At 37.5% G+C, this 14428-nt stretch overlaps 1 protein-coding gene across 4 annotated transcripts in view; it reads left to right on the top strand.

Moving 5' to 3' along the window:
- The window catches only part of ATE1 (arginyltransferase 1), a 114521-nt gene extending 100785 nt beyond the window's left edge, over positions 1-13736 (top strand). For all 4 annotated transcript variants that reach the window (XM_069460085.1, XM_069460082.1, XM_069460084.1 and 1 more), the window contains one exon: positions 12876-13736. In XM_069460085.1, the coding sequence (XP_069316186.1) occupies positions 12876-13054 (179 nt within the window). In that variant the 3' untranslated portion in view covers positions 13055-13736. The remainder of the gene's footprint in view (positions 1-12875) is intronic.
- Positions 13737-14428: the final 692 nt, after the last annotated feature.

The raw sequence follows: 14428 nt of genomic DNA, 5'->3' as shown, positions 1-14428 counted from the left end.
GTTGTACAAATGTTGTATTATTTCTCATTGATATTAAAAGCCTTAGACACTGCAGATATTTTACAGAAAAGCATCATTGAAAGGGTAGCTCCTATATTTTGGAGTTAGTGTTGGAACCATGATAAACTGTGATTTGATTTGACTCTTAGTGTTATACAAATGTTGTATTATTTCTCATTGATATTGAAAGCCTTGGTTCTAGATTTATAAGAAAGAAAACCTTATTGCACATATACTGTTTGCCAAGCACCATCCTATTTTCCCATTACTCATTTTATCCTCCCAACGTAATTGAATGTTTTGTGTTGACCCCTCAAATATTATTTATTGCAAAAATGACAGATAACATTTGTTTTTATCAGAGGATAAAAAGTAATTTAAATTCAAACATTGCTCTGTAATTTTAATACTTATTTTTAATATTCATTTTAAAGAGACTAATTAGAATAATTTTTATTTCTATGTCTAATTATAGTAATATATATATTTTTACCACAAATTAGTCTGGATTTCATTCTCTTCTATACATACTTTGAAATGTTTGCAAAAATTTTCCTAATTTGTCTCTAACGTAACTAAATCATACATGATTTAGTAAGGGAATCAAACTTAAATTTGCTATAAAAGTAAAAGTATCTAACTTTGACTTAGTGCTTTTTATATTTCTGAAGATAAAGAATTTCTAGGACACTTTAACTCTTTCCAGCCGTTCCTGACAATCGAAACTAATATAAAGGAGCTTTTTCCTAGTTTGGGTCCCTGAAGCTCTGAGATTCCAAACTGTGTTATTTTATGTTGTTTCAAAAGGGCTCTCTTTTCTTCTCTCTTTACTCTATTCTTCTTTCTTGTTGGCATGGTCCCTGGCATTTTTTTTTTTTTTTCTGTACTTCTATAGTTTCTCTAGCGTATGCCCATAGTAAAAGCAAGTCTTACTTTGACCTTGACTGTTTATGGAAAAAACAGGTTCAGAAAGCGCTCTGTCCTGTATCCACTTGCTTGTTTCTCCAAGCTTGGCATCACTTCCTGAATGCTGTATTTATGGTCCCTCAAAAGAATATACCTCAGCCAAAATGCCATTTCAATCACTGGGAAACAATGCCTAATGAGAAAGCAAATTTCCTAGGACAAACTTCCTAGGGCCTCTTAAAAATGTACTGCTGTGATACATTATGATTAAGTGGACAGTATCTTTCCTAATTATTTTAGATGAAGGATGTAGCTGTTATTCTTTTAATACTTCTAAGGGTAAAATTGTTTTCAGATGTACATTTGAGATTGAACTACCACTTGAAATTACAAAATGAATGATGTTGCTTGTTGGATACTTAATAAATATATATTCTTTATTGCCAGTAAAGATGATGGTGCTTAGATATAGCCAGCTGTAGGTAGAAACGGTTGTACCCTACTGTATGGCACAAAAGAAACAGGTATCAAAACAAGAAAATATCCTGGACATATGGCTGTTTTATTTGGTGAATCTGGAGACTGTTTTAATGTGGAGAACGTAGAACATTACAGGTTCCTAAGTTTTCAATTTACTATGTATCCACTTAAAAATCTCACTTTATTATATTGTTACTATTTTTTCCCACATATTTTCCTTTCAAAGATATACTTTCTTATCCAAAATTTAGCATAGTGCTAATATGGACTCCTGGTTTAAAAATTATAAACTTCGTTTCCCTAATTTGCATGGTCTTTTAATGAAGACACCAAAGAACAAAAAACAAGTCTTTCCTATAATATTTGTGCATATAACTGAAGTATTATACTGTTTTACTATTTACATTTTCTATTTAAAAATGTGAAAACTAAGACTTCTTAAGGTAAACTTTGAAAGCTATCAATGGCTGTTCTCATTTTTTTAAGAGTATTTTAAACCTAGTCTCGCTGAGAAATTTTAAAACATACTGTTTTATGAATTTTTACCACCCAGTCTTTTCTGAGTAAGCCATGCATGAGCAGTAAGCCAACAACTGAAAACTGTTGGAGCCAGAGACAGACTGAAATATTTCTTAAAAGGTTTGAAAAGCAGACTGAAGATTTCCATTTAGCTAGTAAGGAAATATTTCTCTGATCCCTTTCTCTTTTCTTGTGGAATAGATTTTTTAAAAATTCAAAATAAGCAATTGCTTTTACTGTAACCCAGTTTTTAATTTTATTTAATTCGGTAGTAAATAATAAAAATTATTTCAGTATCATTTTGGCAAGCTCAAAAATATGATGCTTTAGAACATATCTATAAATGTTAGTTCTGCCTGCTTTGTGGCATCTTAGAGTGCAGCTTTGTTTATTTGTAATAAAAAAATGACATTTTTTATATTATGAGAGGATTGTCCAAAATGCCAATTAAAGAATAAAACTAAAGCCCATACCTGCTGTTTAAGTACTGGCTGAACTATAATATTCTATTGAATATAAGACATCACCAATTTTAAGTTTTTTTTTGTTTTATATACTACTAAGAAAAAGTGTTCCCAATTAGACCGTGACTCCATCAGTTGTAAGATGCATATGGGTTCCAGAGATATCAAATTGTGTAAAAATGTGAATCTTAATATAGAAGAATCATGGTTCAGTCTGTGTACTCTATAACACTTGGCAAAGCTATGAACTGTTTAGGAGACTTGTTTTTTGTATGTTAGAGAGTTTTATGACGTCTTAATTTTAAGCATTAAACATATTATAAATGGAGTTTGCATCTATGTATCAGAGTTTGAGGGCATTGATTCCAGATACTTTTATATAAAAATAATATTACCATTATTGATAATAATAGAGTTCTTACAATACTCTGATCTAGGTACCGGCACTGTGCTTTAAAAATTTTGAGAAGGCATGTAACTACTTCACAAGGATATTTTATTGTAATGAAAGTAAAAATTTTTTATCCAAAAAGCATTAAAATTCTGTAAATATTAATGATCTTTGTGCAGCCTGTTTATAAAAAAATTTGAACTTTTAAAAAAATTTGTTTGATGTTGAAAGGCGGCAATAAATATAGAGAATTTTAAAACTTTGCTTAGCCAAAATAGATTTAGAGATCTCTGACAATCCATGGAATGATTAAACATTAAATAAATAAAGGGGCAAAAGATGGTATCCCAGGATAGCATCACGCTATTCATCAGCCTTAAAATCATCGCATTTGATTGGATATTTTCTTACCTTATGAATTCCCAGTAAATTCTTGGTTTAGCTGTGACTTTACAGTGACAGAACATGAATCATTAGCTTAACTGAGAAAAATTCTTAAAGGATACTTGATACTATCTTTTGGAGCCTACATCGTTTGATATGCAGTACAATGTCTACTAGTTATGGGAGGAACAGACCCAAAGACAGATAAAACAATCCAAGGGTTTCTTAAATCATTCACACCCAAGTTCAGTATGAGGATGGGGGTCTCTGCATTTTTACTGTAAGGTATTTTTAAACTGTTTAGATTCTCTTTTGTGGATGTTAATATTTAGTCTCTTTGCAGGAAAATAAGCAGGCTATAACATGAAGGTATGAGGTCTGTTTATTTTATGAGAGTGTTCTTTTATATGATGCTAGCAAAATGTTTTTAATATAAATATGGAAACTGGGATTAAATTCCTCTTCTTATAAGAAATGTATTTCCTTATATGCCATTCATTTGAAATAGACATCATTCAGGGGAGACTTGACTTGCTCATGCTTCTGTGGATTGTTCACTGATGATAAAATGAAATCTGTCTGAAAATAAGGAGGACATGTTAACAATAGGAAAAGAATTAAAGTTACCTACTCTACTATCCCCTGTCAAAATAAGAAAACCAGAGTACAGTTCTGAGCACTTCTAATGCTGAAGAGACAGCCTTCACCTGGTTTCTGTCCAAAAGCAGATCCTGAAACATGGACTTGCATTCAGGTAATCTATTTGGGAAATGGTCCCAAGGCAAGGAACAGGAGTAGAGACTGTGGAGAGTGAACAAGGGAAGGAGGAAAAGGCAACAGAAGGATATGTTTTTGTGTAATCCACTACTTCAAGAACTGGAGCTCTGATCTTTTGAGATGTGTACATCTCAGAATAGGCTCTTAAGGGACCAATGGAAGAACTACTTATCTCCTGGCTTCCATTTTCCACTGTCTGATGGTTGTCCCCTTGGGCGTTAATGCCTCTGCACTTTCAGTGCGCACACGCACAAACACAGAGCAGGCTGCTACATGCACACCAGGCTGCTGCATTAGAAAGGCGGGAGGCAAGAGAGACAGACCTTGCCTGCCTGTCATTCACAGAACAGTGCACTGTAACTGTGGCATGAGTCAGGGGTAAGGCCAAGGGGATGAGAGGCAATGCCCAAAAGGTGTCCAATACAGAAAAAGTGCAGACTGAGGTAGCATGTTGCCTGATGTCAGTTGACTATGCCAGTTGCATGGGGGCAGATAAAATAAGGACTGAAAACATGGGAAGGTATTGAACTCTAAAAAAACAAACAAAAAGCTAGCTTAATTTGAAATAGCGGAGCAATCCAGGAATTAGTAACATAAATTTGAAGAATTTGTCACTGCATTCACTCAACATATATTTATTAATGCAGGTGTACTATGTTTTCTAATGGGAAGGGCCAGCCCTCAGGGAACCTAGTGGAGGTGACAGTTATCAGGTACACTCAGTAAGGTGTGGTAAGTCTCACATGGAGAACTAGAAGAGGCAGTGAGTACACATAGGAGGGTCCTCAGCCCAGAGTTGGACGCGGTATGGGAGGTCAGGGAAAGCTTCTTGGATGACGTAGTCTAAGTTAAGATGTAAACAGGGGAAGGAACACAAGTAAGTGCTCCAAACAGAGAGAAGAGCATGTTCAGAAGGTTTGGTAGCAAAGAGTGCAGCTAGTATTTAGGGTGGGGGCAGGGGGAGAGATGCAGCTGATTAATGAAGCGTTCTGTAAAATCATGATAAAGAGTTTAGATTTTTCTCCTGAAAGTGATGGAAGGCTATGAAGAGGTTTTAAGCATCGGAGCACATCAGCAGATTTGTCATTTCTACTCCACATGTGGAGAACGAATGGGAGTTGGTTAATACCAGAGATAGGGAGACCAGGTAGAAGCGTTGTGCGTGCAGTGATCTAAGCAGAAGATGACTGTGGCCTGATCTAGGGTGGTAACAATGAGGGGTGGTCGCTTGCGTAGGGTGAGGGTAGGGGAGAGAGAGTTGCAAAGAGAGTCGTGTAAGGTTCTGACACAAACTGAGCTAATGCTGGCTTTATTTCTGAAATGAGAAACGTGGAAGGAAGGGCAGATTTTGCAGAAAAGAAGAATGGTGAGTTCAGTTCTGGACATATTGAATTAAAGGTGTTTTTGAGACATCTGATAAAGGTGTCAAGGAGGCAGTTGGACTTGTAGGTCTGAAAATCTGGTGAAAGGTCTGGGAAGGAGCCACAGATGTGGGAGGCACAGTCCCTGGATGGGAGCCTCAAGAGTGAATGAGATTGCCTGCCGGAGCGAAGAGCCGAGGAGAGCCCTGGCCCCAGCCTGTAGTGACTGAGCAGAGGAATAGCTCCACTAGAGGCCAGAGAGGTAAGAGGAGGCCATGAGATCGTGGGATCAAGAAAGCCACAGGGAGCATTTTCTTTTTTTTTTTTTTTTTGAGACAGAGTCTCGCTTTGTTGCCCGGGCTAGAGTGAGTGCCGTGGCGTCAGCCTAGCTCACAGCAACCTCAAACTCCTGGGCTTAAGCGATCCTACTGTCTCAGCCTCCCGAGTAGCTGGGACTACAGGCATGCGCCACCATGCCCGGCTAATTTTTTCTATATATATTTTAGTTGGCCAGATAATTTCTTTCTATTTTTAGTAGAGACGGGGTCTCGCTCTTGCTCAGGCTGGTCTCGAACTCCTGACCTTGAGCGATCCACCCGCCTCGGCCTCCCAGAGTGCTAGGATTACAGGCGTGAGCCACCGCGCCCGGCCGATATATGTTTTAAAAATAGAATTCGTGTGACGACAGACTAGAAGAGGGTAGGACTGGAAGCGGAAGACCAGTTAAAAGGATATTGCATGGCCTAGGCAAGAAGGGATGGTTGCTTAGACGAACCATGACGGTGGAAATGGACAGAGGAGGACGCATTGGATACAGGTGTGGGAGCAGGATCTGCAGGATATAGAGAACTAGAGGGAAGTGTCAAGAAAAACTTTTGGGGTTTCCGCCATAGGAAAGGGAAGATGAACGGTGGAGGCATGCCAGGAAAGAAAGTGAGGAGTAAAACTTGAGGTCGGAGTAGAGAGTTTTGAAAAAGGACACAGGGAGCATTTTCAAGAAGCAGGAGGCAGTATCAGTGGCAGATTCTGCTGAGAGCACCTGAGAAGGAAGCATCCGTTGACAATCTTGGCAAAGACCTGCTTTAGTTTTGATGGGAATGGAATTGTGGCTTACACATGGAGTGGTAGTTAAGAAAGGGACCATAATGAAGTTTAATTTTGAAGACACTGGCTAGAGAGGTAAGTCTGATGGAGGAGGCGAGGAGAGGTTTGAGCATTTTCAGAAGCTGATGGGGGTGAGGGCAAGGAACAAATAAAGGTGTAGAAGAGAGGTGAGAATCAATCTGTCAAGGTCTCTGAGAAAAGGGAAGAAACATGAGAAAGCTCAAGAGCACCAGTGGGACGCTTAGCCTTAGTAATAAGCAAGACCCTTCCTCTCTTAGGAGAGGGTGAGGGAAAGCTAAGCATTAACACAAGTGAAGATAAATAGACTGGTGTTCCCGTGGTAAGCTGAGAACTTTCTCACCCGATGCCTTTTCTGTTCCCATTGAAGTAGGTGCGGGTGAGGAGGGAGGTGGCAGGAGAAGAGATTGGAGCAGGTGTCTTGAGTAGCTGCTGAGAGGAATGGGAGCTAGAGGGCCTTGCCAGACCTGGGTGAGGTCGGTGGCGATAAAGTCCATGCAGATGCGATGCTGCTTTGGCCGCCAGGCTGCTGCAGTTGTATTGCTCCGGAGTTGGGAACTTGTCAGGCCAGTGCAGTGGAAGGGCAGGAATTTAAGGCTTTTGACAAAGAAATGGTTGAATATGGAATGGATCTGAATTCAATTAGGAAGGACCTGAAGAGAGGATGAGTGTAACAGGATGTCATAGGAAGGGCCAAAGGACTGGAGGTCTCTGAGAACTATGGGAGCGGAATAACTGAACAAGCTGGAAAGGTGGGAAACGGTGCTCCGAGGGAGTGTCTCATTTTGTTATTAGTATTCCGGAGGTACGACAAGTCGTGGCCATGGGATTGGAAACCTAATGTAGAATTAACCCGAAGGTCATTGAAACAGCCAAGGCAGCAACTACATTGTCAGGAGATTTTTACTTCTTGGTGTCATTTAGATGGAAGAGTGGTGATGTCCTAAACGAAGCTCCTTTTTATTTACCAAATAGCTCTAATGCTGTTAACCCTCAATGAACATTAAGTGCCTCCTTACAAATATCAATATATTGTAGAGAATAGATAGAATACAATCTTTTAGGAATTGATAGGAAAAGATGATTTTGTATTGCTGGTGATCCTTGGGGCATCTATCTTACTGTTTTTCTAACAGTTTTAACTACATCCTGCAGAAAGGAATACATTTTATATCTCAACCTAAGTATATATGTTTGGTATAACAATGAAATCAAAGTTTCATAAAATAATATTTATCTTCATTAAATACGATGCACCCTATTTTTGTTGTTATTCTATTAAAAAGAAAATGGCTGTTTTGATCCAGTAAATTGATTTCACAACCCACTAAAAGATCTCAGCCTGCAGTTTGAAAGACACTGGTTTATCTCAACTTCCAAAGACGTATGTTAGGTTTCCAAATTTGTGGGTGTGCAGGTATTAACTGTCAAATGTGAAATTTTTGGTGCTTATGAGCATCTTTCCTGTTAATAGGAAAGATGATTCCAAGGTTCCTTCAATTTTAGAAATTAGTATTCAGTTCATTAAAGTAACAGTCTATTAAAGTAACATCTGTTTCTTCTTTAAGGGTTTGAAAGCAAATTATAAATCTTATTTTTAATGTAGAAGTCCTGCAGATATTAGCAATTATTTTTAAGGGGCTTTTGAATAATGTTTGCATTTATAAAATGCTAACTAAATTTCTTTAAACATTTTATGCTTTTTTTAAATAAATTTAATGTATTCAGTTTTCCTCTTAATACTATTATCTGATAAAGTATTCTTATAAACCTAGTAAATTACATTTATAGACACAATAAACCTAAATTTTTACTTAGCTTAAAATCACAAGTCTAAATCGATTATTTAATTATGCATCTCCTATTGGAGTCACAAATAGGAAAAATTACTGTTTACACAGAAAATCTTTAGGAATCCACTAAACAAATACTGGAACTAATAAGTGAATTTTAGCAGGTTTGTAGGACATATAGTTAATATACAAAAGACAATTGTATTTTTTACATAGCAGCAAACAATTAGAAATTTTTTTAAAAAAAAATTCTACTTACAAAAAAATAAAAGGACATACAGTACTTAGAAAACATTTATCAAAAGGCATACAGGACCACTACACTGGAAACTACAAAGCATTGCTCAGAGAGCTGAACAGTGGAAGGAGTTACCACATGCAGGACCGCAGACTCAATGTTGTTATGATGACAAATGAAGTCATGAGGGTGACTTTTCTGGGCTTTTCTTGTTCATTGCTAACAGGCCCTTGTTTCTTAATTCTAGAGATACTAATAACTGAAATATAAGTTTTGCACATGGTTTGCATTTTGTGCATTTTATTCTTGTGTAGACATATATATAAGCTTTGGGTAAGAAATGTCACTTGTAAATTGGTGAGGTACCAAATTGGTTCTTTTCCTCCTCTTCTACAGTAGATTTAGACTTAGGACTATAGCACAAATTTTTACGTTCTTACGGAGAATCTACTATCAATGTTAGTCAAGATTTTAATATTTTGCCTATTTTACTGGGGTCTAATTATGTAGTTTTATTGATCAAGTGCATACAAAGATTATGTTCTCAACTAGATATTTAACTGAAAACTGTCCAAAACTAAACAAAATTCTGTTATGTAATATCATACGATATCATTGTTTATCATCCACGTTTTACAAACTACACAATTGTGTGCTTTATTTTAAAAATAACTCTTTGCTTGTATTTTCTTTGCAATGTAACTAGCTTTGTCTGCCAAGTGTCTTGTTTGTCCAGATGTGTCTGCCTTTTGAGAGAGGAGTGACCTTGTAGGCTTATACTTGGACAAACTCTGGACTGAAACACCATGCTCATTTATTTGGTTATATAGTCGAAGATGCATTTGAGTGTGGTAGGGAAATTTTAAATAAATATATTTCAGTTTTTTTCTCTCTTCATTTCTTTTTCAGTCACTTAATTGTAAATTGCACAGATAATTTCTATGACCAGGCAACAGCAGAGAAGTTTATTTAATATAGGAGTCAAGAACTCCTTTAATGTCAAGAACTTTGAGTTCTGTTGTCACATTTAGATCCAAGTTAAGTTCCCTTAGTAAAGAAGAAGTTTTCTATCCCTCTCTTCCAGATCGTAAGTTGTGAAGTGTGACAATTGCTTAAAAAAAAAAATGTAATAAAAGTGTTCTGTAGAGCTCTGTAATAGTACTAGTGCTATTTGAACTTTCTCATTGGCATTTTTCTCACTTGTCATCTTTACCAGCCTTATAAATCCAGAGCAAATGATTGCTCATATGGGAGTTTTGATCTTCATTTTAAAGTAATGCCATATAATTTCTCAAACCTTCAAATTAAACCAAGAAAACTGTTTCCAAGTTAATGACATGGCTTAATTTTCAGACCTTGGCCTGTGCAGACTTTGAAGTTAGAGAGTGCTGGGAGGAGGGGAGATTAGATACTATGATAAACTGACTAATGTAAATAAGTATATTGGAACTAGTTTACTAAATTTGTATAATCCCTGTTTTTTAAAATAATGCATTCAAAAAAGTTGCATGCAGTCCAGTGAATTGTATTTTTTATGTCTCTTTTTTTTTTTTTTTTTTAACACATTGACTGCCACACTAGAAAAAAATTTTTTTCCCGTGGGACTACAGTGTTTTATTATGAAAAAGAATAAAAACCTCAAAACCAAAATGATCCTTTCTAATTTAATGAGAAATTTGTTATTTGTTTTCTGTGTGTGAGTTATATGCAACTTGAAAAGTAGTTCACGTGGCTCCCAAGGTAGAGATGCGTGAGTTACGTATGCTTCACAAGCCCCCGGCTCAAAACTGGTGTGAGTTAAATACAACTCACATGGCAGTTAATGTGTTAAAAGCATCCTGTTCAAAAATCCATTATTGTAAATCCTTTGATAAAACAAAGGCTCTTTTGCAATACAGCTAGTCAATGACTAAGTTATATTGACATTCTTAAAATTAGGGTTTTTGAAGCTGGGTGCTGTAGTCTGAGCCTGTAATCCCAGTTACTCAGGAGGCTTATGCAGGAGGACTTGCTTGAGCTCAAGAGTTCAAGACAGCCTCTGGGCAACATAGCAAGACCCTATCCTCCCCGCTCCCCTCCCCCCAAAATTAGGGTTTTTGAACATGTTTTCTTAAAATACTCAAACTGCATGCAAGACAGCAAGAAAAATAAAAGAGATCACTGAGTTCATTTGCATGTTTTGAATTTGCAGTGGTATTAGGGCTTGCTTTTGGAGCATAGTCCTAGCTTTAAACTATAAATTATAGCCATTTCTTTAATAAGTACTCGCTTTTGAAAGTATTTTTAAAAACAAATAGTGCTTTAAAATTGTGATTTTTCAAGGAGTATGCATAAATGAAAAAAGTGCTGTATAGTACTGCTTTATTTGTTCTTAGTCACAATACTTTTATTTTTCAAAACACATTAAAGGAATAGTTGAGATCTTAAAAAATAATTAACAGAAACACATTTGGATTAAAAGGGCTACTGCTGTATAACAAAGGGCCTTCTGATTCTGTAGCTTTTGCGCTGCTGTTAGGTAACAGGTTCAAGACTTGTGAAGAAATGACTGGGAAATAGGAGGAGTTCTTAAAGGTTTGTTTTAAACCGTGAAAAGCTGAACTATACTTTAAAAAGTCTCAACCTTTATGGTCTTGTGAACAAATCGTGTAGCTGCATATGGTAAAGACAAGGACTCAGTTTCTGTGTCAAAATCTGTCAGAACTGAAAGACACAGGAGAGAGACCCAGGATTGGCCCTGGAATAAAACAATTTCTTTTACCGCTGTTATTTACTTAGTTGCTGTGGTTGGCTTACTTGATGACAAGAATGGAGTTTTAATATTCTTAAGATAGTGCCCCCTACACCTTTTCATTGTTAAAAACATTTTGCTTCAAAGTATACATGAAAGGTGCGACATAATGAAACGAAAACCAAGAGCATTAGGTCATTTGGGGAGATGTGAATCAGCGGGTAACAAATGGATTCCATTATAAGCAATTGTGAACCAATGAAAGCACAGCAGAAGCTCTGAAGTACTGCGTGAAGCATTCCGCCGGACTGGTTGCACAGAAGTGGGGGTGAGAAGGTCTAATAAAGATGAAAGCAAACACCAGTTCTCCACTGATGGGCATTCAGGTTGTTCCCGGTTTTCCAGTGTTGGAGAATTACTGTAAACATCCTCATACATCCGTAAAAATGTATGGGTGTTTCTCTAGGACAGTGGTTCTCAATCCACTCCTAAGAAAACACTGATGCTCAGGTTCCGTTCAGACCTGTGTTTCAGTCAGGACCTGGGGGGAAGGGAATCCAGATTTTTATGTTTTTGAAAAGCTCCTCAGATGATTCCAATATATAGTTGGGCTTGAGAACCACCATCGTAGGATGGTTCTTAGAAGTGGACTTGCTGAGTCAATGATAAAAACGTTGTAAATTTTAGTAGCTATTATAACATTATTCTCTGTATTAGTTAGGATTAGTAGCAACTGCCAATAATAGAAGCCTAAATAAATATGGCTTAAACAAGATAGTTTATTTTTTATGTAAATTTGTAAATATGGGCAACCCAGGGCTGGTATGGCAGTTTTGTTCCATGGAGTCCTCAGTTGCCCAGGTTCCTTCCAGTGTTTGTTTTTGCTGAACTGAAGGTAAGCTCCAAGGTAGAGGATAGGGCTCCTGCCATGACTGTCATGTTCCAGACGGCAGGGTGAGGGAAAGGTTGGAAAATGAAAGAGGCACAAGTGTAGGTCAGCTATCCTTTTAAAAAGATGCCTAGAAACTCCCACAAAACACTTGCACTTGTATCCCATTGGTCAGAACTTGAATATGAGTCCACACTCAGCCACAAGGAAGGCTGAGAAACAGGCCTTCTCTGGGTGACCTGTGTGCCCTGATAAAAACCAGGCGTTCTTTCAATGGGAGAAGAGGACTGACAGTGGCAGCCACCAGCAGTCTCTGCCGGGTCTTCCACGAAAGCTGTAGGAATCTGCGCTCCTACCCAAGAACACAAGTGCCCGTTGCCCAAACCTGGTCAGTCAGAACCTGGCAGTCAGCCAAAAACTTTAGTGCAGAGATTAAAACCTCAGACAATATGTTGGCACAAGGAGAGGCCAAAAAGATTTAAATCAGACTCAGGAAAGATGCTAAAGAGTTGTAAACTTTATTGTGTATTAGAAAATAATAAACGTGTGGAAGGCCAATTTTGAATTTGCATACAATTCTGTCTCTGCTTGATTCCTGAGCTGTCGTTTATTACCTTTCAGTGTGGCGTTCATTATTTATTTGCTAACATACTCAAGTTAGTCTGAATATTAATGCTAACCACCCTCATTTGAACATACTGATCAAAGAGGACATCTTAATACTTAATTTTTACATTTCAAATTAAAAATTTTTTAATTAGGAAATGAAAAGTAATTTGATATGCGACTTTTTTTTAACCAGTATTTTTTGTTGTTGCAGTGGATGAAGGTCGCTGTAAGGAACCTGACCGGCTGCAGGTGTTTCACAAGAAAGCCATCATGCCTTACGGTGTCTACAAGAAACACCAGAAAGACCCAAGCGAGGAGGCCTCGGTGCTGCAGTACGCGAGCCTGGTGGGGCAGGCGTGTTCCGAACGGATGCTGCTGTTCAGAAACTGAGCCCAGGGCAGGTCCTGCCAGTCCGCGTGCTCCTCGTGTGCTGGTCTGTGACACGGTACGTGCTCAGTACCTCTGGGGAAATAGCGTAACCAGCCACAAATTAGACTTTTTTATTTTGACTATCCTATGGCTTTAACAAAATATTTTGTGGCAATGTATTTGTGAGAATCTCATGGTTACTATAAGGATGTAAAACTGTCTTACAACCTAGTCCTATCGTTGGGTTTATCATTTTGGAGGATTGTTTCTGTTACAAGATATGTTAAATTTCTCATTAATATCTTGGAAAGTAAAATTAAGAAGTGAATCTAAGTAATTTAATCACAGTTGTGCTTATTTTGTTCTGTTACACAAATGAAAACAGACTATATCCTCAGACCCATGTAAAACACACGGTTATGCTAGAAAACCTTACGCGTGGGGACGGTGTAAAGTCTGTTTCATCACTTAGAAGATCTGTCTTGTCAAGAAAACAAACCTGTGCTGTTACACAATGTTCAATATTAAGTTGCTGCCAAATGTTCTATTATGTAGCTTAATAGAGAACTTGAAAAAGAAAATACAAACATTAAAAAAAGGATCTCGTGTTAGCATCGGGTGTCCATTTGTTCGGGACAGTCCTGTTCATGTCGGTTGTTTTGGCATAATTTTTTTCCCTAGAATAATTGTTATTAGTGCTCTCTTTTACTCTCAAAAGCATCCCAAATTTGGACAATAAAATATATAATTACTCTAGTTATATATTATTTGCTTTATTTCTAAAAATCTAAGAAATGGAGTTTTTTAAGAAAAATTTTGGCTCCTGCTTTGATCTAAGCCTCATCCAAAGGAAATAGGAACCAATTTTTCATTCCTTAGAATTCGGGACACTTATCTTTGGTTATTGGTGAAAATTAGTTAATATCTGACTACTTTGATAGCTGTGCCACAAATCACATTTACGTAGGAATCATCTTGACCTCTGTGTTCCAGGAGAAGAGGTGGAACAATCCGTTTCCTGCCCATTGATTTGAGTCAGAGAGTAGATGCTGTCCTTGGTGATTTGAAGAAGAGGCCAGGCTAGCCCCTTCTGTCCCTCTCACTTTCTCTTAGTAAGCCCTTTGCTCATTCAGAGAGTGTCTGCTGTCACGGTGGCAGGCACCATGCCAGGTACAAGGAGGAGAATGAGACACGTCAATTCTCAGCTCCAATCAAGTTGTCTTGGAAACAGGATGGGGAACAGAGGAGGGTTCTTTTCCTGTGCACTCTTTCTCAGCTGATCCCCTCTTCTGCTGCCAGCTGCTTGGCCACCAAGCCCTTTTCAGTCCCCATTTTGCCCATTGTTCTGTTTTCTCTTGATTGAGCTTTTTAAAAGTTATATTATAAAACTTAGTA

Source organism: Eulemur rufifrons, chromosome 28 (assembly GCF_041146395.1).
Source record: "Eulemur rufifrons isolate Redbay chromosome 28, OSU_ERuf_1, whole genome shotgun sequence".
Lineage (NCBI taxonomy): Eukaryota > Metazoa > Chordata > Mammalia > Primates > Lemuridae > Eulemur > Eulemur rufifrons.
The sequence above is the reverse complement of the archived record's forward strand: the minus strand, read 5'-3'. Positions and strand labels throughout refer to the sequence as shown.